Source organism: Mesocricetus auratus, unplaced genomic scaffold, assembly GCF_017639785.1.
Source record: "Mesocricetus auratus isolate SY011 unplaced genomic scaffold, BCM_Maur_2.0 Super-Scaffold_100027, whole genome shotgun sequence".
In the NCBI taxonomy this organism is placed as follows: Eukaryota; Metazoa; Chordata; class Mammalia; order Rodentia; family Cricetidae; genus Mesocricetus; species Mesocricetus auratus.
The window spans coordinates 5785487-5811378 of NW_024429208.1; the positions used below are offsets into that span (position 1 = coordinate 5785487).

Genomic DNA, 25892 nt, shown 5'->3' on the forward strand with positions numbered 1-25892 from the left:
TAACACATATAGAAATATATCATTAGGTAACCAATGCTAAAACAGGCTGCACCTCCCCCACCCCATGCACATAAATTAAAAACACCGGGAAGCGGGGAGGGCTCTGCCATGGCCCTTCCTGGTTCAGTTTGTCTTGCGGTACAAGTTGCCCAGCCCGACAGGTGGCCAGGAGTCCACCGTGCTGACTGAGGAGCGCCTGCGGCGGCTGGCTATGTTCACGGTCCTGGGGTCCTTGTAGAGTGTGTAGCCGTGCTTGACGATGAAGGGCAGAGGGGTGAGATGCAGGAGCATGCGGAAGACTTGCAGGACCAGGTACAGGCGGCCCAGGTCCTTGAACTGCTCCTTGATGGTGCCGTAGATGAGCAGGACCAGGGTGAAGCTGAGGAGTTCGTAAATGACGATCCACAGGGTGTAGGTTATCAGCCCGGTGAGCATGTTCTTGTCCAGGCAGAAGAGGAAGAAGCAGCTGATGGTGATGGTGGTGATGGAGAGGCCTATGCTGATGTTGTTCCTGTAGACCACAGGCCAGGACGAGGCCTTGGAGTCTGTGTCCAGGTAGATGCTGTATTTGTCTTCCAAGCCAATGTGTGTTATCTGATTCAGTTCAAAGATGAAGAACTGGATGGTGTTGAGGAGAGAGAAGATGCCCGCCATGGTGGATACCATCTTGGCATTCATTGTGTACCCAACTCGCCAGGGTTGGTCCTGGAGGAGAAAATCAGGGATAGACATGGTAAGAGGCAGAGCTAGCCCAAGACCCATTCCCCAAATCGCTAGGCATAAGTAGGGGATCAACGAGCAAAAAGTCTATAGACAGATTTTTCTTTGGGCCCCCAGCTCACCAAAACAAACAAACAAACAAACAAAAAACAACTGACACAGAGACTTATAGTTAATTGTGAAAGCTCGGCCTATAGCTTAGGCTTGTCCCACTAGATCTTAAATTAACCCGTATATATATATATATATATATATATATATATATATATATATATATATATCTTTTTTTTTTTTTTTTTTTTTGGTTTTTACGAGACAGGGTTTCTCTGTATTGCTTCGGAGGCTATCGGTCCAGCCCGGCCTCGAACTCACAGAGATCCACCTGCCTCTGCTTCCTGAGTGCTGGGATTAAAGGCGTGCACCACCACCGCCCGGCTTAACCCGTTCATATTAATCTGCATTTTGCCTCCTGGCTTTTTGTCTTTCTTCCATATTGCACCTCCCGGAAACCACATGGTGACTCACAACCACCTTGAATGAGATCTGGTGCCCTCTGCTGGCATGCAGGCAGAAGACTGTATATACAATAAATAAATAAAATATTAAAAATAAAGATTGGTCTGTAGGCAAGCCTGTAGGGTATTTTCTTAATTAGTGATTGACGATGAGAGGGCCCAGCCCATGGTGGGTGAGATTACCCTGGGCTGGTGGTCCTGGGTTCTATAAGAAAGCAGGCTGAACAAGCCAATAGGACAGTCAGTAAGCAGCACCCATCCATGACCTCTGCATCAGCTCCTGCCTCCAGGTTCCTGCCCTGCTTGAGTTCCTGTCCTGACTTCCTCCAATGATGAACAGTGATGTGGAAGTGTGAGCCAGATAAATTACATTGATCGTGCTATTTCATGACAGCAACAGAAACCTTAACTGAGGCATCACACATGGACACTGTGGACAATATTAAGGGTAGTTGGAACCTTTAAGAGGCATAGTGGCACACATCTTTAATCCTTCAGGAGGCAGAGGCCTGCATATCTCTGAGTTCAAGGCCAGCCTGATCTACAGAGTGAGTTCCAGGACAGCCAGGGCTACACAGAGAAACCCTGTCTAAAAAACAAACAAAACAAAAAAGGCACTGGGACACTAGCATGGGCAATTTCAAACCTTAACAAACAAACTCAGAAAATTTACATGGCAACTCATGACATCACATACATGTAGCCAGTCCAGAACAAAGGAAGGCACACTGACAAACTTAAACTTGAGGAAAGCAATGAAATGTGTACAGAGTCACGCAGATGGGCACGTCACCCAGGCTCTCCACCCAGAAACACCTAGCCATTTTTAACTGCCACCAACAGAGCTTTTCTGTCTTCCCAGCAGAGCAGTCCCTGCTCTGGAAACACACCTGTTGTGTCTTGTACAGCCCATTTCAAGACATTCTCCATGTTTGTCCCAAAGTCTGGTAAATTCTTTTACCACCCATGCACCTGGCTTTGCTGGGGTCACCCATGCACCTGGCCTTGCTGGGGTCACCCATGCATCTGGCATCACTGGGGTTTCCTCCACACACACCTGGCCTTCCTGGGGTCTCCAAAGACAACTACCATACCTGGTTAAGTTTCCTCTCCATTTTTAAAACCTGTTTTGGGTCAGGTGTGGTGGCACACGTTTAATCCTGGCACTATGGAGGCAGAGGCAGGGGCATCTTGGTGAGTTTGAGGCCATCCTGGTTTACATAGTGAGTTCCAAGCCAGCCAAGGCTGTATAGTGAGATTCTGTCTCTAAAGAAAAATGATCTGTGTCTGTGAGTGTATGCATATGTGCACATATGTGTGCAGTACCCACAGAGGCCAGCAGAAGGCATCAGATCCCACTGGAACTGGAGCTACAGGCAGTTGTGAGGTGCCTGATATGGGTGCTGGGAATTAAACTCCTGCCTTCTGCAGGAACAGCAAACATCTTAGTCACTGCGTCATCTCTCCAGCCCTCTTTTATTTTTTAAAATATTTTATTTATTTGTCTTTTTATATGTGTGTGTGCATGCGTGTGTGCGTGCATGTGTGTGTGTGTGTGTGTGTGTGTGTGTGTGTGTGTGTGTGTGTGGTGGGGCCAGACTACTACTCGTACATGTGAAGGTCAGGCGACAATGCTCTGGGAGTCAGCTCTCTGTGCACCTTGACTTTGGGTCCTCAGGCTTGGTGGCAAGCGTCTTTACTCACTGAACTATCAGTCATAGACAACAGCATAGCAACAGGCTTAGCAACAAGTTTAACAGATCCCTTTTGATTAGGCAGGTGCCTTTGACAATTTATTTCCCCTGAGACAGGGTTTCTCTGTGTAGCCCTGGCTGTCCTCAAACTCTGTAGACCAGGCTGGCCTCAAACTCACAGAGATATGCCTGCCTCTGCCTTCTGAGTGCTGGGATTAAAGGTGTGTGTCACCACTGCCTAGATGGATGCTTTTTATTTTTAAAGATGCATTTATTTTCCTTTTATATGGGTGTGGTAGTTTGTCCCGACCCGCAGGACATTCAACGTGGGTCTGGTGGACACCTAGGAGAAAGATGGAGGACAGGGGATACAGGAATGGACGCCAAGACAGGATTCTGATCAAGGCGACAACTTTATTTCATCACAAGGGGATTTATATAGGAGAACTGAGGAGGGAAAGGCGGAGGATGTGCTTGCAGCTGCAGGGGCAAGAGGTCAGTGGGAGAGGTGGTCTGCTGCGTTGCCTGGCTACCTAATCTACAGGGCAAGAGGTCAGGGGTAAGAATTCCTATGTTGCTTGTTAACCTGACAGCAGGGTCCGATCCTATCTATTACAATTTACTACTGCTCAGGCCTATCTTCTGAGGACCTTGTAGTTTTTCCAATTAAGCTAATCTTTAACTGACTGGTAAACCCCAGGCTTGTTACTTGGAATATGCTTTATGTCAGAAGGGGTGGCAGGGTGGTCTTAGTGTCACGTCTTCTCTATGAGTACGTGATACAGCCTAGCTGACTGATGGCTGGAGGTCCCTGACAGTAGTTTGTATGAGAATGCCTCCCATAGGCTCTTATATTTGAATGCTTGGTCCTCGGGGAGTGGAACTGTTTGAAAGGATTAGAAGGATTAGGAGGTGTGGCCTTGCTGGAGGAAGTGAGTCACTGGGAGTGGGCTTTAAGATTTCAAAAGCCCATGATAGACCCAGGTTCTCTCTCTGCCTGTTGCCTTTGGGTTAGGATGGAAAGTTCTCAGCTACTTCTCCAGCACCATGAGAGCTGCCATGCTCCCCACCATGATGACAATGGAGTAAACCTTGAAACTGCAAGCGCCCTCCCCTCCCCAGTTAAATGCTTGCTTTTGTAAGAGTTGCTTTGGCCATGGTGTCTCTTCACAGCGACAGAACAGTGACTAAGATAGTGGGTGAGTGTTTGCATGTACTGTGTGTGCACCGCGTGTGTGTGTGTGTGTGTGTGTGTGTGTGTGTGTGTGTGTGCAGTGCCTGTGCAGACCAGAAGAGGGCACTGGATCCCCTAGAACTGAAGTTGCAGACAGTTGTGAGGTGCTGTGTGGGTTCTGGGAACCAAACCCTCCTCTGGGAGAGCAGCTGGTGCTCTTCCCTGCAGAGTCATCTCTACAGCTCCTTTGACCCCTTTGACAAACTCTGTTTGTTGGAGGTGACACTCAAGAGAGAAACTAAAGAATGTTTTTTTCTCACTTTATTTTTGTACTTATTTGGACTATAACAGGAGACATAGCTAGGGGTTGAGGTTAAAGATAAAGCAGAGCAAAAGCATCCCTCCCCACCAAGAAAGGGGACACTGGGAGGGGGGGAAACACTAAGACTACCCTGAAAACTTCCACGGTTGGAAGATGGCCACCCTTTAATTATTGCTCTGGTGGATAAAGCTGATAATCTTTGATTTCTGCCGTGGAGTGTCTCCGATTCCCAGAGAGAGACGCCTATGGTAAGTGAGTATGTTGCCCTGCTTTTTGCTCTGGTAGATGATTTGGGCATGGCTAACGACAAAGTAGAGACAGAAGCTGTGTAGGGACGCACGGGACACCCAGCCGAACCAGCGCATGGCTCTGACCAGCGCCACGCTGAAATCATCGGTGAAGATCTGAATGGCCAGGTTGGTGGACTCATAGGTGAAGATCCAGATAGTGTAGACCATGAGACCCCCGTAAATCTGGGCGTACACGGAGTACAGGAGGAAGCAGCTGACCGCCATGGTGATGAGGGACGCGCAGAGGACGATCTTGAAGCTCCAGCAGATGATGAAATGGCTCACCACACTGATGTCCTGGCTCTGGAGGCTGTCCGTGCAGTTGCCGTCCCCAAGGTGCCTCCTTTCAAAGATGAGGTGCATGTGGGTGGCCATGATGGAGAAGACCCCCGACAGCACGGTGCCCATCTTCGCGGTCAGCCCGCACCAGTTCTGCTGCTTCATGCCAGGGCCCCCTGCGGAGACAAGCAACCCTGCGGGAACTCAGTTCCTGTCCATGCGGGAAGCACCAGGCTCTCAGCCTCCATCTCCATCCCCCCCTGGAAACAGAGAGAAGGGAAACGGGAAGTAACTTGCTTTGCCTGGCAAAACATGCTGAACTTGACTGGGGGCGAGGGGTGGGGAGGAGGGTAAAGGGCTTGCAGACGGCCTGAGTTCAGGACCCTAAAACCCCCACAGTGGCCTGTTTCTGTAATCCAGGCCCCTAGGTTGGGAGAGGAGTGCAGTTCACTGGCAGCCAGCCTAGGCAAAGCAGAGACGTTCGGTGGGGGAACCCATTTCTGAGTCACAGAGGAGGACACCTGACATTCTCCACAGCCTGAAGACTGTTCCCAGCTGCTCCAGAAGTGCAAGCCAAGCATGATGTCTTGTGTCCCACAGTGGCCATCCCAGAATTCCACTCTTCAGAGGCCAACTCCCAGGCTGGGCCATAGATAGGGAGGAAAATTCCATTCTCCTGTGGGGGAGGCTTCTGTCAGCATGCAGGGAATTCTTCAAAGCTGAGTGCTCAGGATCCAAACCCAAGCTTGCCAGATTGTCCAAAGAAACAAAAGCCACCACAGCAAGGAAACAGTCACAGTGGATTGACAGGCCCTGACTTTCCTAATCTTCCTCCTTGCTGGCACCAAGGACTCTGTGTGCGTCAAGTGTGCTATGTCAAAGTCTTTATTGGTCTGCCTCTCCCCGAGTGCCTGATGTTAATAACTGACAACACAGACACACACACATACATACACATACAAATACAAACACACACACGAACACGCATACACACACAGCACACGTACACAAACGCACACACAAAGACACATACACACTCAAAACGCATACAAAAGCACACACAACAGACACACACCTACACAAACATATATAAACACAAATACAAACGTGGGCGTGCGCACACACACACACACACACAAATACAAACACACACACAAACAAAACACATGCAAGCACACATGTTTTGTAGAAAAGGTAAGAGCTCACACAGCCAGTAAAACTGCTGGAGCCACATACAGTGCTGTTAGGAAACACGGTGTGGCGGCGTCAATAGTTAGTAAGTAGACATCAGAAACCAGTTAAAGCGCAGCAGTGAAGCCGGGGACCTGGCTCAGCCAGCACGGCGCCTGCCTCGCACACTTGAAATCTAAGGTTCCATCCCCGGCTCTGTATAAAACCATGGTGCACAGTCGGAAACCAGTACCTTGGAGGTGGAGGCAGGAGGACCAGGGGTTCAAGGTCATCTCTGCTGGCACGGTGACTGAAAGGACAGTTTGACTTACAGGAAAACCTACCTCAAAAAAAAAAAAAAAAGAGAGAAAAGAAGATAGGAGCCACTTCGATCAAGAATGGGCTCAGGGCTGGAGCGATGGCTCAGAGGTTAAGAGCACTGGCTGCTCTTCCAGAGGACCCGGGTACAATTCCCAGCACCTACTTGGCGGCTCACAGCTGCCTGTAACGCCAGTTCCAGGGGAATCTGACAGCCTCACGCAGACACACGTGTAGTCGAGACACCACGTACATAAAATAAATGAAAGGGCTGAGCTGAAGGTGAGGCATGGTGGGAGACGGTGCTCGCTGCCAAGCTTGACCACTGAATTTGACCCAAGACTGTGTATACGGCTGGGAGAAAAGACTCCTCAGAGTGGTTCTCTGACCCCCCCACGCCATGACACATGTGTCCCCATTACACAACGTGACGATAATTAATAAAAGTGCAAAGGAAGGAATAAATTGCCACATAGTCCCACGGTGGGGATGTTAAACAGTTGTCAAAATGAACCTGGTGGCAACACGCAGAATCTTAGTCTGATACCCAGTGCCCACAGGGCGGAAGGAGAGAACTGACTGGGAATTTGTCCTCTGACAGTTTCCACAAGGCTGCCACGGCACACGTGTGCGCACAGAACGAATAAAAATGATAAGTTAAAAAAAACCACTCACAGACAACCTTGTGAGGTAAATGAGCAAGTACGTTTGGAAGACTCATCTTCTGTCTTCACGCCAAGGGGCAGCTCCTGTTCACTCTGCACGTTAGCTGCTGTTTGTGAAGCTTTGCGCAGAGATGAGACGCTGTCAGTGTCCCTCTTCCTGCCCAGCTCCCCTTTTGCTGAGAAAGCCTGGTTGTATTCAGGATGGCAAGAAGCCCAGATCCAGGCAAAATATTTGCCTTCCCAAACATTGCCTTGAAGAAAGGCTACCCGTGGACACAGTTCCAGGAGACGAGACACGCATAGAAATGGGTTGGGCACTCTGCCAACATTCTCTTCCTGATGGTGGAGGAGGATGCGGGAGGTACGGTCCTAACATTTTATTTTCTTTCCTTTTTCAAGACTTATTTTAATTTTGTGTGTGTGTAGTGCCCATGGAGTCCAGAGGAGGGCATCAGATCCCTATGTAGACCATGCTGACTTGGAGCTCACAGAGATCCACCTGCCTCTGCCTCCCAAGTGCTGGGATTAAAGGTGTGTGCCACCAACACTTGGCTCTAAGTGCATCTTATTTATTTGTTTTTGAGACAGGTTCTCACTATGTAGCCCTGGTGTCCTGGAGTTCACTATATAGATTAGGCTGGCCTTAAACACACAGAAATCCTCCTGCCTCCCAAGTGCTGGCATTAAAGGCGTGTGCCATTATGCCTGATCTAAGCCTGGAATTTTAAAAAGTATCCATCTAGGTCAGGCAGTGGTGGCACACACCTTTAATCCCAGCACTCAGGAGGCAGAGGCAGGCGATCGCTGTGAGTTCGAGGCCAGGGACCTAGACTCCCCTTTTCTGAATTACGGGCTGCTTTAGTCTCCTTGTGGCACAGCAGTAGGCTTTTCTGGAGAATAACTGTTAGCACCAGCAGGGAAGCAGAAGAGTCTTCTTTCTTTCTTTTCTTTTTTAATTTTATGTGTATGAGCGTTTGTCTGTGTGTATGTATGTGTGTCACCTGCATGCAGTGCCCATGGGAGTCAGAAAAGGGCATCAGTTGGAGCCTGAGGTGTGGTGATATATTAGTTATGGTTTAATAAAGCTTGCCTGAAGGTTCAGAATGCAAAGCTAGCCACAAGCCATAGAGGCCAGGCAATGGTATCACACACCTTTAATCTCAGGATTTGGGAGACAGAGACAGACAGATCTCTGTGAGTTCAAGGACACCCTGAGCTACACAAAATTGATCCAGTCTAAAAGAGAAACAGAGCTCACACAAAGGCGATCTTAGCACTTGGGATGATGCACCTTTAATCCCAGCACTGGAGAGGTGTATAAGAAACCAAGTCAATTTTAGGCAATTAGTCTCACACCACATTGAGGGGAGCATAGCAGTCTGAGTGGATCTGAGGAGCAGTGAAGTCTGGAGCCGTCTGGGACTGCAGTCTGAGGCTTGGTGGGGAGCGGTGCCGTCTGCATATGGCCTCTCAGGATCGCACTCTGAAGGTTCCTGGAGACAGGATCACCCATTTTGGTCTAAGGTAGAGTGAGAGCTGGTGGCTGGCTGCTTTGCTATTCTGATCTTCAGCTTGATGCTTGAACCCCAATATCTGGCCCTGGCTTTTCATTACTTCATGCTACTCTGAGGAACTGGAGTTACGGGCAGTTATGAGCAGCAGGCGCTCTTATACAGAGCCATCTTTCCAGCGCGGTGGTCCCGCTTCTTATAGGCCCCCTGGAGGCTGAGGCCTTGAGTTGCCTTCTCAGCCAAGCTGCCAGCAGCCAGCTGAGCAGGCGGGGAGGGGAGGACACACTGTCCGGGGCAGGACTTGCCACTTCTCCCCATTGCTGCAGGGAAGCCAGGCCACACTTCTCCTTTTGCTCTTCCAGGCAACACTCCTGCTCACCCACACATCCGAATCTCTCCCTTCAAGAGTGGGGATTTTCCCAAACAAGTCCTCTAAGCCTGCAGCGGGAGCACAAAGAGAACCTGCCTGTGGTGCTTTGGCGGTGAACCAGCGGACAAGCAGGGGAGCCACTCCCCCTAGGGAACGAGCAAACAGACAATAAGTGACACTGCTTTATATACACACAGTCCTTGAGGTCAGCCTCCACCCATCACCCCAGGGCCCATTCCTCTCCACGTATGGAAGGTTTCTTTCTCAAGTATCTCTCTTCTCCCCTGGGCTCTTCCCTCCGGGCCTTTTAGATCTCCAGTGGTGTTAGGGCCTTGTGTTGGCCTCCTTTCTGTGGTCACTGTTTGACAGTCAACTTGCCCTCCCACCAGCATTCCAATAGTGCTCCAGAAGCTCTCCTTCATTTCTTCCACAGGAAGTTACACATCTCCCAGAACCCCTGGCACCCCGGAGCCGCAGAACTGCCATGGGCAAATATTAACACCAGTGCTAACAGCCCAGCGCGTTATCCCACCAGTAAGGAGCCCTGTCTTTCCATAAAGAGTACAGATTTTGTTCCATTTACGACTCATTTTCCTTAAATGTGGAGCTCTGTGACAGCGGGCGGGACCTTGACTACTGTGGCGATTGCTCCTTCCACACACGTGGCATTTACGAATCTACGGTTGACCGGAATCGAGTTTACATTTTCAAGTCTCCCTTGCAACTGATGCCTCTGCTATCAAAGTCTCAAAATGATATTCTATTCATTGTGTGTGCATGTGAGTGTTGTGTGTGCGGATGTGAGCATTTCATGGTGGAGGTAAGGGGACATCTTTGGGCGGAGGCTCTCTCCTTCTAACTTTATGAGGGTCCCAGGAACCAAGATTGGACCTTCAGCCATCTTGCTTGGTTTTTGACGCCCCGAGCAGTCTGGGTTTACCATGAATTCATTATGACTTTGAACTCCTGATCGCTCTGCTGCTACCTCCAGTGCTGAAGTCGCAGGCAGGGGCGGCTGCGCCTGGCTGTATGCTGTCAGTTTGTAAGAGAGGACTGAAAGCGGACAGACTAAGGCAACTGCCCAGTTCCTCCTCATCCAGATGGCTCAAATGTGCCTGTGGTAGGCCACTGCTTCTACAGGGCCCAGTGCAGTGTCGTAGGCCACCCAGCTTGTCATTTTTTCTTCCTTCCTTCCTTCCTTCCTTCCTTCCTTCCTTCCTTCCTTCCTTCCTTCCTTCCTTCCTTCCTTTCTGTCTTCCTTTCTTTCTTTCTTTCTTTCTTTCTTTCTTTCTTTCTTCCTTTCTTTCTTCCTTCCTTCCTTCCTTCCTTCCTTCCTTCTTTCCTTCCTTCCTTTCTTCTTTTTTTTCAAGACAGACTTTCTCTGTGTAACAGCCTTGGCTGTACTGGAACTCACTTTGTAGACCAGACTAGCCTCAAACTCACAGAGGTTTGCATGCCTCGGCTTCCCAAGTGCCGGGAAGAAAGGCAGGTACCAATACACCAGGTTCTATGCCCAACTTCTCAAAGGAGACTTTAAAAGCCAGAAGGGTCTAGACATATGTGCTGCAGATTCTGAGAGACCACAGATGCCAACCCAGACTACTATACCCAGCAAAATTTTCAACTGCAGCAGATGGAGAAAATAAGACATTCCATGATAAAACCAAATTTAAGCAATGTCTATCTACAAATCAAGCTCTACAGAAGGGGCTAGAAGGAACACTCCAACCTAAAGAGGTTAACTACAGCGTGAAAACACAGGGCATAAATAAACCCAGACCAGCAAATCTAAAGAGAGGAAGTGCATGTGTGTGCACTCACACTCACACATGGGAATATGCACACACACACTACCACAAAAGCAGAATAACAGGAACCATTGATATAGTTGTCTGTTTGTTTTGAATAGGAATAACTCCCTCCAGCTCATATTTGAATGTTTGGCCATTAGGGAGTGGCAATACTTGACAGGGATTAAGACGTGTGGCTTTGGAAAGACCTCCCATGCTCATGGATTAGTAGGATTAGTATAGCAAAAATGACCATTCCACCCAAAGCAATCTACAGACTCAGTGCCAGCCCTGTCAAATTCCAACACAATTCCTTACAGATCTTTAAAGGACAATTTTAAGTTTCATATAGAAATACACACACACTTGCACTCACACACACATACATACACTCTCACACACTCACACACATGCAACACACTCTCACACACACACACGCATACCCACACTCTCACACACACTCATACATACACACACACACCAGGAGAACTAAAACGATCCCAAATAATAAAAGAACTGCAGGAAGTATCACCATCCTCAATTTAAAGTTGTACTACAGGGCTATAGCAATAAAACCAGCATGGTATTGGCACAAAAACAGACATGTTGCAACAGAATCAAATTGAAGACCAAGATGTAAGTCCACACACCTATGGACACCTGATTTTCTATAAAGAATCCAGAAATGCACAGGAAACATGACAATGTACTGGTTGGTTCTATGTCAACCTGACACAAGCTAGACATCAGAGAGGAAGGAGCTTCAGCTGAGGAAATGCCTCCATGAGATCCAGCTGTAAGGCGTTTTCTTTCTTTTTTTTTTTTATAGAGTACTGTTCTTTTTTTTTAAAGATTTATTTATTTATTTGTTTATTATGTATACAGCATTCTGCCTCCATGTATGCCTGCAGGCCAGAAGAAGGCACCAGGTCTCATTATAGATGGTTGTGAGCCACCATATGGTTGCTGGGAATTGAACTCAGGACCTTTGGAAAAGCAGTCAGTGCTCTTAACCTCTGAGCCATCTCTCCAGCCCATGGTGTTTTCTTAATTAGTGATAAATGCGGGAGGGCCCAGCCCATTGTGGGTGGTACCGTCCCTGGGCTGGTCCTGGGTTCTATAAGAAAGCAGGCTGAGCAAATCATGATAAGAAAGTCAGTAAGCAGCACCCTCCGTGGCCTCTGCATCAGCTCCTGCATCCAGGCTCCTGCCCTGTTTTGAGTTTCTGTCCTGAGTTCCTTCAGTGATGAACAGCAAATTGTAAGTGAAAGCCAAATAAACCCTTTCCTCCACAACTTGCTTTTTGGTTTCGATGTTTTTGTCGCAGCAGTAGAAATCCTAAGACAGACAGCATCTTCAACAAATGGTTCTGGTCAAACTGGATGGCTTCGCGTAAACAAATCCCAATAGACCCACACTTACCACTCTGCAAAACTCTAAATGGATCAAAGACCTCAACACAAACCAGATACCCTGAAGCTGATAGAAGAGAAAGTGGGAAATTAGCCTTGGACTCACTGGTAAGGGAAAAAGACTTTCTGAACAGAACATCATTAGTGCAGGCACTAAGATAAAAAGTTAATAGCTGGGACCTCATGAAACTGAGAAGCTTCTGCATTGAAAAGAGGCAGCCTACAGAATGGGAAAAGGTTTTTAGCAACTACAGACCTGAGAGAGGGCTAATGTCCAAAATATAAGTGGTCAAACAAACAATCAAACAAACTAGATATCAAGAAAACAACCCAAGCAAAAAGTGGGTTACAGGTCTAAACAGAGGGTGCTAAAGGGAAAACTCAAATGGTTGGCTGAGGAGCACTTAAAGAAACGTTAAACACTCTTATTCATTAGGGGATGTAAATCAAAACTACTTTGAGATTTCATCTTACGTTGGACAGAGTGGCTGAGATCAGTAACACGAGTGACGGCTCACACTGGAGAGGATGTGGAGCAAGGGGAACGCTCTTCCACTGCCGGTGGGAGTGCAAACAGCCACTGTGGAGATCAGTGTGGCTCCTCAGAAAGATGGGAACTGATCTGCTTCAAGATCCACTTGTGCCACTCTTGGGTGTCTACCCAAAGGACGTCATTCTGCCACAGCGATATTTGTTCAACCGTGTTTATTGCTGCTCTACTTATAAAAGCCAGGAATTGGAAACAACCTAGCTATCCCTCAATAGAAGAATGGATAAAGAAAATATGATACATTTACACAACGGAGTATGACTCAGCTGTTAAAAAAATAAAATTCACAGGTAAATGGATGATAGTAGAAAAAAGAAACCAAATATCACGAGTGAGTTATCCCCGAACAAGGAAGAGAAAGTATGGCATGCATTTATATTTATATGTGGATATTAGCTATTTAAGCCCATGGTTACCAAGCTACAATTCATAGAACCACAGAGAGCAGGTAAAGAGTAAAGGCCTGGGGTGGGGGAGGCAAACAGATCTCGTTAGGAAAGGGAAGTAGAGCAGATAATTATGGATAGGGAAGTAGAGTACATAATTATGGATGGATGGAGGAGCTAGAATAGGAGGACCAAGTGGGGAGGGGCAGGAAGGGGGGACAGGGGAGAGAACACAGGGAAAGGCAGGTAAAGTTGAGGACCATTTGAGGGGTAGTATGGAAACCTATACAGTAGAAGCTTCCTAAAATATACACATGCATGAAGGGAATCTAACTGAACTTGACAAATAATGTCGAAGACAGAGTCCCAAATTAGCCATCTCTTGTCAACAAATGTGAGGCTTCCAGTCCCAGGATTAGGTCACATCCAATTAATGGTTGGCCAAAGGGGTTCCATGGGAATCCCCAAACAACCCAGTTGTTGCACAAACTGATGACAAGTCCACGTTGATGAAGAAACCACCTATACAACTCATCGAACAAAGATAAGTCAAGTGGGTGCCTACATGAAGCCTTCATCCCTATGTTCTAGTGCCTTTGGTACAGGAAGGTACTCTGCACACTACCAAAACAGAAACATGTGATGATATTTTGTTTGTGATCTAACAAATAAAGCTTGCCTGAAGATCAGAGTGCAGAGTTGCTAGTTAGCCATAAATGCCAGGCAGTGGTGGCACACACCCTGGGCTACATGAGATTGATCCAGTCTAAAAGATCGACAGAGCCAGGCCAGGCGGGATCTCTCTCTCTCTCTCTCTCTCTCTCTCTCTCTCTCTCTCTCTCTCTGTGTATGTGTGTGTCTCACACCTTTAGTCCCAGCACGAGGGAGGTGGAGACGGGAGGGAATTGCATGGGTGGAGAGAGGAATGTAAGGCAGGAGGAGACAGGAGCTCATTGCATTCAGTCTGAGGATTCATAGGGACAGGATCGCCCCTTTGGTCTGAGGATTCAGTAGGGGTAAGAGTTCTCTATTGTGGCTGGCTCTTTTATTTCTCTAACCTTTCAGCATTTACCCTGGCTCCTGGATTTTATTATTGAGACCCGTGAGAACTCATGCTACAGAGACATAAACCCCAATCCAGCCACAAACCCTTGGACTGTGACGTCCTGTCTGCGATATATGCTAATGCAATGGTTACACAAAACTTGTGGGTGGTATCCACCCAGTGTCTGATTTGACCTCAGACCATGAGACGGGACTCAAACCCAACACTGCTTGGGTGACCAGATAGTTCAGGGACCTAGGGGGAAAACCAACTAATGCTGGTCTAAAAAGAAAAAAAAAAGCACTAATATGACTGCTAATGACATTCTGCTCTAGTTATAGAAGAATACTTAGCCTTCACCAGAGAAGCTTCCTCCTGCAGCACAAGGGGACACACAGAGACCCCTAAGTCAGACATTGTGCAGAGACTGAGAGGCCTGGGAACACTGAGCCCTACATGGGACGATGAGGCCATCTAGTCCCTCCCCTCAGGGCTTAGGGAACCTTGGGGAAGAGGAGATGCTAAGAGTCAGAGGGGATGGAGGACACTGCCTAAGGAAACAAGGTCCTCAGCCAACAGGAATTCATGGAGACCAGGCAGCATGCACAGGATTACACAGATCTGCCCCAGGTCCTCTGCGTATATGATGGCTTCCAGTTTAGTGTTGTGTGGGATTCCTGAGCGTGTGAACCAGTGGGTCTGGGTTTTTGTGCCTTCTTTTGCTTTTTTTCCCCTTGTTTGTTTTGTCTAGTTCCAATAGTTTTTGGTTTTGTCTCATTATATTTTATTATTGTCCCTTAGAACCCTGTTTGTTTTTCTAAGGAGAGACAGAAAGGTATTGGATCCAGATGGGAGGCAGGGTGGGGAGGATCTGGGAGAAGTGAGGGGAAACCATATTCAGGATATATTATGAGAGGGGGTAAAAATCTATTTTCAATAAAAGGGGTAGCTGGGCGGTGGTGGCGCACGCCTTTAATCCCAGCACTCGGGAGGCAGAGGCAGGCAGATCTCTGTGAGTTCGAGGCCAGGCTCCAAAACAATACAGAGAAACCCTGTCTCATAAAAACCAAAAAAATAAAAAATAAAAAAAATAATAAAAGGGGGAAAGATAAGATGCTAAAAGGCAATAAATAAATAAATCTTTTTTTAAAAAAGGTCTAGCACAATGCCGTACAGTCAACCACAAGCCTCTGCAGTTTAAGATGGTGGTCTCTTCAGTTCACACATCTGTGGAGGTCAGCTTATCTTGAGGCCCGCTGAGCTGGGCTGGTCTCTGCTGGTCTCACTAGAGTGTCTGGGGTGGATTTTGGATTGGCCGGGAAGCTCTGCTGATTTTTGTTGGGCTCATTCATGCATCTGAGGCTCAACTGTTTGTTGGCTGACCTGTCGTGGCCTTGGCTGGGCTCGCTCATAGGGACTTGGCCCAGTTCCACAACCTCTTATCACATAGCAGGCTAGCCTAGACAGGCTCTCATGGCCATGGGTGAGAGCAAACCCAATTACACAAGCGCCGTTTTATGCAATGCTTGTGTGACGTTCACTTAATTCCGGCTGACAAAAGCAACTGTAAGGCAGATCCTGGAGCCAGAAAGGGGAGGCCTCCAAAGGAAGAAGGGAGGTCACTCATGCTTGCAGAGGGCCAAGGTGTTGGCCAGCGGCACACCATGGAGCTGTGCCACCAAGGACACCGCAACGTCACTGAGGAGCTTGTGACTCTGTAGTTACACCCACACAGTCTTTGGCACCAGACCCTGAGGGCTGTCCCTCCCTCACCAGAACAGCCCTTTTGTTCTGTTCTCTCTGCATTATAACCCCCAGACTCAAAATCTGGAGCGGGAGCGTTTCATCAACAACACCTAGATTCGATGGTCAGTGGTGGCGCACACCTTTAATCCCAGCACTCAGGAGGCAGAGGCAGGCTGATCTCTGTGAGTTCGAGACCAGCCTGGTCTATGAGAGCTAGTTCCAGGACAGCCTCCAAAGCCACAGAGAAACCCTGTCTCGAAAAATCAAACAACAACAACAACAAAAAAAAAAACCAAAACACCACCACCTAGACTCTTGCCCTAACTTGGTTCCCAAGGAAGAGCCAAAGGGAAAGGCTGGAGCTGGGCGTGGGCCTCATCTGGAAGTGCTAGCCTAGTACAGAGGCGAGGGACCACGGCTTCAGTCTCTAGGGAGAAACGAGTAGTTTGCACTTGTGGCTTCAGGAGTAAGAGCCTGCTGCTCTCGATTTCAGAGCCTGGGAAGTCCTCTATGTGTAGGAAAAGGGCTGTGTGGCATCACTAAAAGACCCAAACAGAACAATAGTGAGGACAGGAAGGAGGAGCAGGAGGATGACAGAGACCTCTGGCTACCTAGATTTTCTTTCATTCATTTATTCATTCCCTCCTCTTTTTTTAACTAAAAAAATTAAGAGATGTCTTAATATTCTAAGATTGAAAACTTATGTATTATTTATTTGTGTGTATATATGTGTGTGATGGGGGTTATGTATGTCCAAGTGCCATACAGCAGTCAGAGGACAACCTACAATCAATTCTCTCCTACCATGTGGGTTCCCGAGGATCTAAATCTGACCACCTGGCTTAGCAACAAGTTGATCGATCTCACTGGCCCAAACTAATCTTTAAGTTTTCTCTCAGTTAACTGAAGGTAGTTGCTACTTTTCCAAAAAACCCAAAATCGGTTCCTAGCACCCACATCAGGTAGCTCACGATTGTCTGTAGGGATCTGCTGCCCTCCTCTGGCCTCTGTAGGCACCTACACACACACACACACACACACACACACCACACACCATACACACTACATATACCACACCACACACACACACCACACACCATACACACTACATATACCACACACACACACACACCACACACCATACACACTACATATACCACACACACACACCACACACACCACACAAACCACACATACCACACACACTACACACACCACACACACCACACATACCACACACACACTACACACACAGCACACACACACCACACACACACCACACACACCACACACATACTACACACACATTACACACACACCACACACACTACACACACACTACACACACACACCACACATACCAGTCACACACTACACACACACACACCACACACACACCACACACACATATACCATACACACACCACACATATCACACACACAGCACACACACCACACACATACACACACACACACACCACACATTCAGATACATACACATAAATAAAGCTGAATCTTCTTTTAAAGGAAAGGGCAAAGCAAAAGAAAAACCAACCTAGCTGCAGAGGACTGTTCACAGGAAAGACCAGCGGTAATGAAATGAAGGTGAATTTACACGTGGCTGTGTATTTCATTATGATGGATAAACTTGAACTCCGTGTATTAACCAGGCTGTTGAGGGAAAGAGGCCAGGTGCTGGAGCATATGTGCAGTGTGATGCTATTTATACAGTTTCAAAACACCAGAAACGTGTTGTTTCTGCGTACACACATATGTAGTGGTCTGCAGCGTGTGTAGATGCTGACTTGGGATGGAGGCTTCCTATGCAGAAGAGGAGGAGAGCGAGATGGGAGGGGCGAGAGCCGCCGGAACTGCATCTCAGCGTCCTCATCATAGGAATCTGCTGTGTAAGGTCTGTGAGCCAAGCACAGTGCTTATGCTTAAAAATTGTTGGGGAAACCGAGAGAACACTTCTCGATGTGTGAAAATGTCAGAAAGTTCCCATTTCAGTGTTTATGGTAAATACTTCCTTGCTAGAGCACAGGCTTGCTATTTTACCTACAAATGGGCTAAGCGGCTTCCAGGCGCAGGGGCCTAAAGCGTTCATAATCTGGCTCTTTAAAAGACTACTTATTTGTGTCTGTGTGTTGGCAAGTAAGAGTGCAACCCTCAGGAATGGGTTCTCTCCTTCCCACACAGGGTTCTCAGGGATTGAACTCCAGTCATCAAGAATGTCAGTAAATTCCTTTATCCGCTAAGCCATCCTCAGCAGCCCAGTTTGTCCCTTGAAAAGAACTAATGTATTCATGTGTGAGCACAGATGGTTGGAGCCTTGAGTGTCCTCTTTGGAAACACTATCCATCTTCTTTTCCTCATTCTTCCTCCCTTCTTTCCTTCCTTTCTCTCTCTCCTTCCTTCCTTCCTTTTTGTGAGACAGGGTTTCTCCGTTTAACAGCCTTGGCTGTCCTGGAACTCGCTCTGTAGACCAGGCTAGCCTCGAACTCACAGAGATCCGCCTGCTTCTGCCTCCCAAGTGCTGGGATTAAAGGTGTGCGTCACCACCGCCCGACTCTGTCTCCTTTTCTTTTGTGACAGTAGCTTTCATTGGCCTGGAACTCATCAGCAGGTCAGACTGACAGGCCAGCAAGCCTCAGAGATTCTCTTATCTCAGACTCTGGGAGAACAAGTGTGCCAGCCCAGCATGTTTTCACGTGTCTGGGGATCAAGCTCAGGCTCTCAAGCTTGCAAGGCAAGTTCTCCACAGACTAAGTCATCTCTCCAGCCCCCTTTCCTGGTCCTTCATAGAAAAGACTTCCAATCCTGCTTACTGCCAGAAGAGGGCACCAGATCCCGTGGGAACTGGAGTTACAGAAGGTTGTAGCGACCCTGTAGCTGCTGGGAATTGATCCCAGGTCATCGCCAGTCTTTTCTTCTGGCCTCCTCAGGCAACAGGCATGCAAGTGGTGCACAGACATACATGCAGGCAAAACATGAATACTCATGAAATAAAAATTTAAAAACTGTGTATTCGTGAGTGTGTGTGTGTGTTGCGCGCGCACACGCGCAAGCATGCACAGGACAACTTTCAAGAGTTGCTTTTCTCCTTCCACCATGTGAGTTCTGGGGCTCCAACTTTCCATCTGGTTTGGCAGCAAGTGCCTTTACCCACTGAGCCAAATTGCCAGCCCCAGGTTTACATTCTTTAATTGCATAATATGATTCAAGTTATGAGTCAAATACTGCTGTAATTTGTGTGCTTTTCATGTTCAAACCTTATATTGTTTTTATTTCCTCCTTTTCTTTTCTTTCTTTCTTTTTTTTTTTTAAGAAAGGTCACGTGTAGCCCAGACTGGCCTTGAACCCCTGTGTAGCTAAACCTGACCCGGACCCCTGATTTTCCTCCCTCCGGTTTACAGGTGTGCACCACCACACCTGTCTGTTTCGCTCGACTTGTTAACAGTTACGACGAAAGAACACCGTGCAGAGTCTCTCACTCTCTTCTTCCAACTTCCTTTCTTTTCTTCGTTTCTTCAAGACAGGGTTTCTCTGTGTAGCCGACTGTCCTGGAACTCACTTTGTAGACCAGGCTGGTCTTGAACTCAAGAGGTCTGCCTGTCTCTGCCTCCTGATCACTAGGATTACACGACTTGGCTACCAAGTGACACCACTGCTGTCCAACTTCCTTTCTTAGAATAAATTCCTGGCAACAAAACGCCAAATCCTCTCTCGCCTCTGCCCTCGGTTTTATCGGCTGTCTCACCCGCTCTACTCCAGGAGACACCTGCTTTGCTATTCCTCTGTCTCCAAGCCACTCCCTAGCTCTTCCTAGGAGGCTGATGTCTCAGACGACCCTCCTGCCCACTAAATCCCAGTGCAACCTCAGCTCTCTCCTAGAAGCAGGGGCTCCGCATGGTGAGGGCTCTGGTTCAGTGTCCCATAGTGCACTGCGAAGCTTCCCCTCTGTCAGCTCCCGTCACACGGTCTTCTCTCCACGTCACTCTTCCCTCGAGGTTAAAGTTCACCTCTCATCTCTCTGAAGTCAAGGTCTTTTCTCTGTACTGCTGTCTTCCAGGGGGCTCTCTTCTCTGAAAGTACCTGCAGGTAGGCTACACCAAGTGTACTTTATAGTTAAAAAAAAACACGTAAGAAAGAAAAGGAAAAGAAAATGTCCTTGGTGAGGTGGGGATAGCCAAGGACGTGGGCTGTCGCATCTGACTCAGGACCCACATGGTGGAGGACGACAATCCACTCTCCCAGGTGTGCTCTGAGCTCCACACATCACTGTGACACGAGCTTGTGCTTTAGTGTGTCCATACACACAAATATACTTTTTACAATTAAAAACGAGATCTCACTATGGAGCCCCGACAGCCTGAAACTTGCTATATTACCAGGTTGGCCTGAAGCTCACAGATCAGCCTGCCTCAGCCTCATGAGCCCTGAGATTAAAGCTGTGTACTACTACCCCCAGCTCAAATAAATAAATGTACTAGAATGTATATAGTGCCTGCTGTGTGGGGCATCCATCAAAAGGCTCCACGGACCTCTTGGGAGCCCCAAACCATTGATTTTTCACCTCGGGTTGGTCAATGTGGAAGGATGATCTGGACTCGGTAGTTTATATTCTTTTTAATTAAAAAGAAATTACTGACTTATTTTGTGTGGAGGGCGGTGGCGCACACATGTCACAGCACGCAAGTGGAGGTCAGGGGACGATTTTCAGGAGCTGGATGGGTCTCGGGCATCAAGCCCAGACCATCGGGCTTAGCAAAACAAGTCCAGGCGTTGGTGCACACGCCCTTAATCCCAGCACTCGGGAGGCAGTGGCAGGCGGATCTCTGTGAGTTCCAGGCCAGCTTGGTCTACAAAAGCTAGTTCAGGACAGCCTCCAAAGCCACAGAGGAACCCTGCCTCGAAAAACAAACAAACAAACAAAAAACTGTGCAAAACAACATGAACCCAAAGACACCGACTATCTATCCTTGCAATCCCCACACTCAGTGAGTACTTAGTAAGCCCTGAACTGTGATCACACAGACACACAGACACACACATACATACATAGAAACAGATACATTAAATACCCACAGACAGACATGCATACGCACAGACTCACACACACATAGATACGCAGAGACACACAAAGACACAAAAGACACAGACACACACACGGACACACACACACACACACACACACACACACACACACACACACACAGCCTCTCTTATCCCAGACTGCCCTTGAACCTTGAACTCACTGTGCAGCTAGCCTCTTACCCCCCCCCCCCCCTCCCTCACAGGCCTGTGCCATCATGTCTGGGTCAGAGGCCTCTGCCATCATGTCTGGATCACAGGCCTGTGTCATCATGTCTGGGTCAGAAGCTCGATTTCTGGGCCAAGCGTGATGGGAAGCCCTGCAAGGTTCTGAGCAGAGGGACGTGATGTGAACTACATTTTAATAGGCTCCTTGGCTTCTGTGGGAAGAGTAGTACCTGAAGGAGCTAAGACGCAGCAAGGAAAAATATAAGTCTGCCGTGGGGCACAACCGAGGTCCTGGGAGAATGCCTGTCTGGTGTGCACAAGGCTCAGGGTCCAGTCTTCAGCAGAAACCATTGGCCAGGCGCGGTGGGTGCACACATTCTGTCCCAGCACTCAGGGGCACGTAGATCTGTGAGGGTCTGAAGCCAGGCTGGGCTGTATAATTCCAGGCTGGCTAGGGCCGCACAGTGGAAACTCTATCTCCAAGTAAACGAATACAATAAAAGGGGTGCAATTGGTCTAGATTAGGGTGCCTGTGGTAGAGGTGGGGTGAGAGGGTTTATAATATTCTTGCTGCCCTATCACATATTATTTAAAATGTTAGCATCAGGTGACTGTGGCTTTTCTTCCGGAGAGAGAACAGAGAGCAGGGATAATAGGGCATCTCTGAGCGGAGCAATGTTAAGCACGCCCCTTGGGAGTCAGCGTTATTTAACGTTTCATAAATGAGTTTTAGGAAGGGATTCTTTTTGGGGCAATTATTCAAGGTTCGAAGATTATCCTCTCCTTTCCAGGTAGTAAAATGTCAAGCCCACAGGGAGCATCTTAGCCAGGCACCTTAGCAATAGCCTGTCATCCAGCACTCAGGAAGTGGAGGCAGTAGGGTCAGGAGTTCAAGGCCAGCCTAGGATACAGGATACCCTGCCTCAAAACAATAATGATAAAACAGGGAGTGTGATGTCTGATCTCAAATGTCAACTTGATGAGATTCATAACCCTGGGAGTGGGGTGGATAGGCCTCTGGGCATTCCTGTGGGGTTTATCTGGGGTGGGCTAATTAAGGTAGGAAGAGCCTATCTGATGATGGGTGAAGCCATTCCCTGGGATAGGATACTTGATTGTATAAGGAGGAGGGTGGGAGCTGAGAGCACAGGCATCCATCTCTGGTTTCTAACCGTGGCTGTCATGTGACCCGCTGCCTCAGGTTCCTACTCCTGGGCCCCAACTCTCCTCAGTGACTTCAACCTGGAACTGTGATCCAAGAGCAAGCCTTTTCTTTTAAGCTGCCTTTGTCGGGATTTTATACAGCAACGGGAAAAGTGACGAAGGCAGGGAGCCCCTTCCAGAACATTTCTAAAACCATATATGTAAGCTGCAAGGCAGACATTGTCTTGCCGCACAGCCACGGATAAGGCAGCTTCTATAGGAGAAGATGATTTAGACGCAGCTGGCACCAAGGAAAGCAACTAGAAGTCAAGGAAAATTACCCTTCAAGATATCAAAGGTGCCGGGCGTTGGTGGTGCACACCTTTAATCCCAGCACTCCGGAGGCAGAGGCAGGCGGATCTTTGTGAGTTCGAGACCAGCCTGGTCTACAAGAGCTAGTTCCAGGACAGGCTCCAAAGCCACAGAGAAACCCTGTCTCGAAACCCCCCCCCCAAAAAAAAAAGATATCAAAGGGGCTGGAGAGATGGCTCAGTCGCCAATGTGCCTGTCATGGAAGCATGAGTTTCTGAGTTTGGATCCTGGACATCCCGCTATAACCCTCATACTGGTGGTGGTGGTAGGGAGGATGGAGACAGGTGGACGTCTCACCAGGCAGCCGGTCTAGGCAATCACTGAGTTTCAGGTTCGGGGAGAGAACCTGATAGCACATGAACCTTTGGTCTCCACATGCATGCTCATCCATACACACGCACAGACATACATATGCCCCCCACATCAGACATTACCCCCACCCCTCCCCGCCCCCTTCCCCTAAGTAGGAGATCTTGGTATGTAGCCCTGGCCCATGCTGGCCTTGAACATGCAGCTCTTGTCCTTTCTCAGGCCCCCAAGCGTTAGAATTACAGTCATGTACCACCAGTGTGACATCAGCTCCTCTCAAGTCCACAAGGCCAGCAAAAGTTCACTTAAAATGAAGGCAAAGGACCCTGGAGAGATAGCTCAGTGGTTAAGATGCAGGTTCAATCCCCAGCACCCACATAGTGGCTCACAACTCTCTATCGCTCCAGGTCCAGTACATATTCATACTCATATACATAAAATAAAAAGAAATACATGTAAAAATATTAAGAAAAAAGAAATAAAGACAATAGCATTAGTTGCCAACAAGACTTCAGTATATTTTTCTCTTGTATAACATTATCTTGAGAGCCAAATAACCACTATTTTCACGACTTCAGCTCCCTGCTTGCAAAGGATTATCACCGATGGGCTTGTTGGCAGCTGGCATTCCCTCATAGAAGTAAGGGAGTAATGGGAAGGGTCATGGGTGGGACGCTAACCTGATGGTCCAGATAATGCAGACTTTGAGGTCTTAGGGAGCGGGTAGAGTAAACCGACTGGGAGAGGGGCTCCATGTGGGTGACAGTGGGGAAGTAAGAATTCATGCCCCGTGCAGACTTCTCAGAAGGACTGTTTAGGGTTGCCCACACTGCTAACTATAACCCCTCACATGCTCTGTAAGTAAGCCTAATAAACTCATTGCTTTCCCAAGGGGAACTTTGGTAGAGTCAAACTTTTGTTTGGCTTTGGGACTTTAGAAGGAGAAGCATAGACTGTTCAGTTTCCACCGCTCCCCCAACTGAGAAAATTCTCTCCACTTTCTTAGGGGTTGGTGTGCAATGCTGGCAGGTAAGATGACAGAGAAGGCATGAACGGTGGTGGCGGCTCGTGCCTTTAATCCCAGCACTCAGGAGGCAGAGGCAGGCAGGAGGATCTCTGTTAGTTTGAGGCCAGCCTGGTCTGAGTTCCAGGACAGCCAAGACTACAACAGAGAAACCCTGTCTCAGAAAACAAAACAAAACAAAACAAAAAAAAAAAAAAAGAAAGAAAGAAGATAAGCTGCACGTCTATAAAAGAATGAAGGTTCAGTAGAAGTGGCCTTTTTCATACAACCCTATCATTCCTCTAACAGATTGTTTATTTTTATTTATGTGTGTGTGAGTATCCACCACATGCTTGTGATGTCCCCAGAAGTCAAAAGGGGGTGTCAGATCCTTTGGACCTGGAATTACAGGCAGTTGTGAACCACTAGTTGTTGGTGCCGGGAACTGAACTCGGGTCCTCTGCAAGAGCTACACATGCTTTTAACCCGTGGGCCATCTCTCCAGGTCCATGATCCTATTATTTTGAAACTAACAAGCAAAAGAAGCTTGAAAACTGGGAGTAATATCTATGTAGAAAGACATCTCTGGAAAACATATCAAACAAGGTTATTTTTTAGGTGGGGGTAGAAGGAGCCTTAGGAATTCTCCAAAATGTTAGGTCAGCAAGATGGCTCAGTGGGTAACAGGGCTTGTTGCCAAGCCTGAGGACTTGGGTTTGATTCCATGGACCTAAGTGGTGAAAAGAGAGAACTGAATTCTGCAAGTTGTCCTCTGATCTCTACCCTCCACACTTCACACACACACACACACACACACACACACACACACACACACACACACACACACACGCAGGCACAGATAAATGTAATAAAAATAAAAACTTTCCCATACTTAGAAACCATAGGGTGGTAGTTCAGGGATGGACAGGGTGGACAACCTACACATGCCCACAGTCCTTTATTTGAACAAAAACTTTGGAGTAGGAAGCACCCTCCCTTCATTTCCCCTCAAATCGCCCTAGGACAGAAACACTAAAAAAGAGGAGTTATGCGCACAACGCCCAAAGGGGTCAACATGCTAAAGTCGAATCACACTTTGAGTCAAAATTATGTTGACAATGGGTCTAAAGGAGGAAGATTTACAATCGGTTAACAAGGGAAGTTAAGGATATCATCTTTCATCTTCCTCATTGGTGCCGTGGAGACGAACTGGGAGGGAAAGGCAGTATTTCCTAAACATGATTTCTCAGTATCTGGATCCTCGTAAGCAGGAAGAAAAAGACCTGAAGGAGGGATTGCATCACTTGAAGCACGGGGTTCAGTTAGCAGAAGAGAGGGGGGTTCTGATGAGCCAACTGCTACTCAGGCTACAGTTACCCACTCGGGGCTCTAGCCAAACCTGTCTTCTAAGAAGCTGGGATGGGAAGGGAACTAGGGGAAGTAACAACCCTGGGTACCATTGAGTTGGGAGACGTTCAAAAAAGGTCTACAGTTATCACATGAGGCTTTACTTGTAGGCTAAAGATTTCTGTATATAAATGTTATAGTATCCCCTTCTCTCGCCCCTCATGAGACCCAGAACCTCAGCCCATCAAAAGCAACAGTCTCATCTCCTACTTCCCAGTAGGTCTCTTTTTTTTTTATTACCTGGTTCTCTGCTTCCACCGAGTAGGAACTTTCAGCCCCGCCTTCCTGCCCAGCTTAGCTCCGCCTCCCCGGCCCACCTGTGTGCCCAGCCCGTGACGTTGCCGCGGGGCTTCAGCGGCCCGCAGGATCCCGGATCCTCATTGGTCCATCCGCCCACCGGCCTGCTCAACCCACCAATGGCAAGGGCGCTGGGCGGGGG

The 25892-nt window shown here is 48.0% G+C and overlaps 1 protein-coding gene across 2 annotated transcripts; it reads right to left on the reverse strand.

Moving 5' to 3' along the window:
* On the reverse strand, positions 1-25809 carry Tmem217 (transmembrane protein 217). 2 transcript variants are annotated; one of them, XM_005084931.3, is made up of 3 exons: positions 25694-25809; positions 5516-5670; positions 4410-5188 (listed from the first exon to the last, which is right to left on the reverse strand). In XM_005084931.3, the coding sequence occupies exons 2-3, from the start codon at positions 5664-5666 to the stop codon at positions 4590-4592; spliced, it is 750 nt and encodes a 249-aa protein (XP_005084988.2). In that variant the 5' UTR covers positions 5667-5670; positions 25694-25809; the 3' UTR covers positions 4410-4589. The 2 variants fall into 2 exon arrangements, with proteins under 2 accessions (XP_012979767.2, XP_005084988.2); XM_013124313.2 differs by lacking the exons at positions 4410-5188; positions 5516-5670 and adding an exon at positions 1-705 and having other exon boundaries at positions 25694-25796.
* Between the last annotated feature and the right edge of the window lie 83 nt (positions 25810-25892).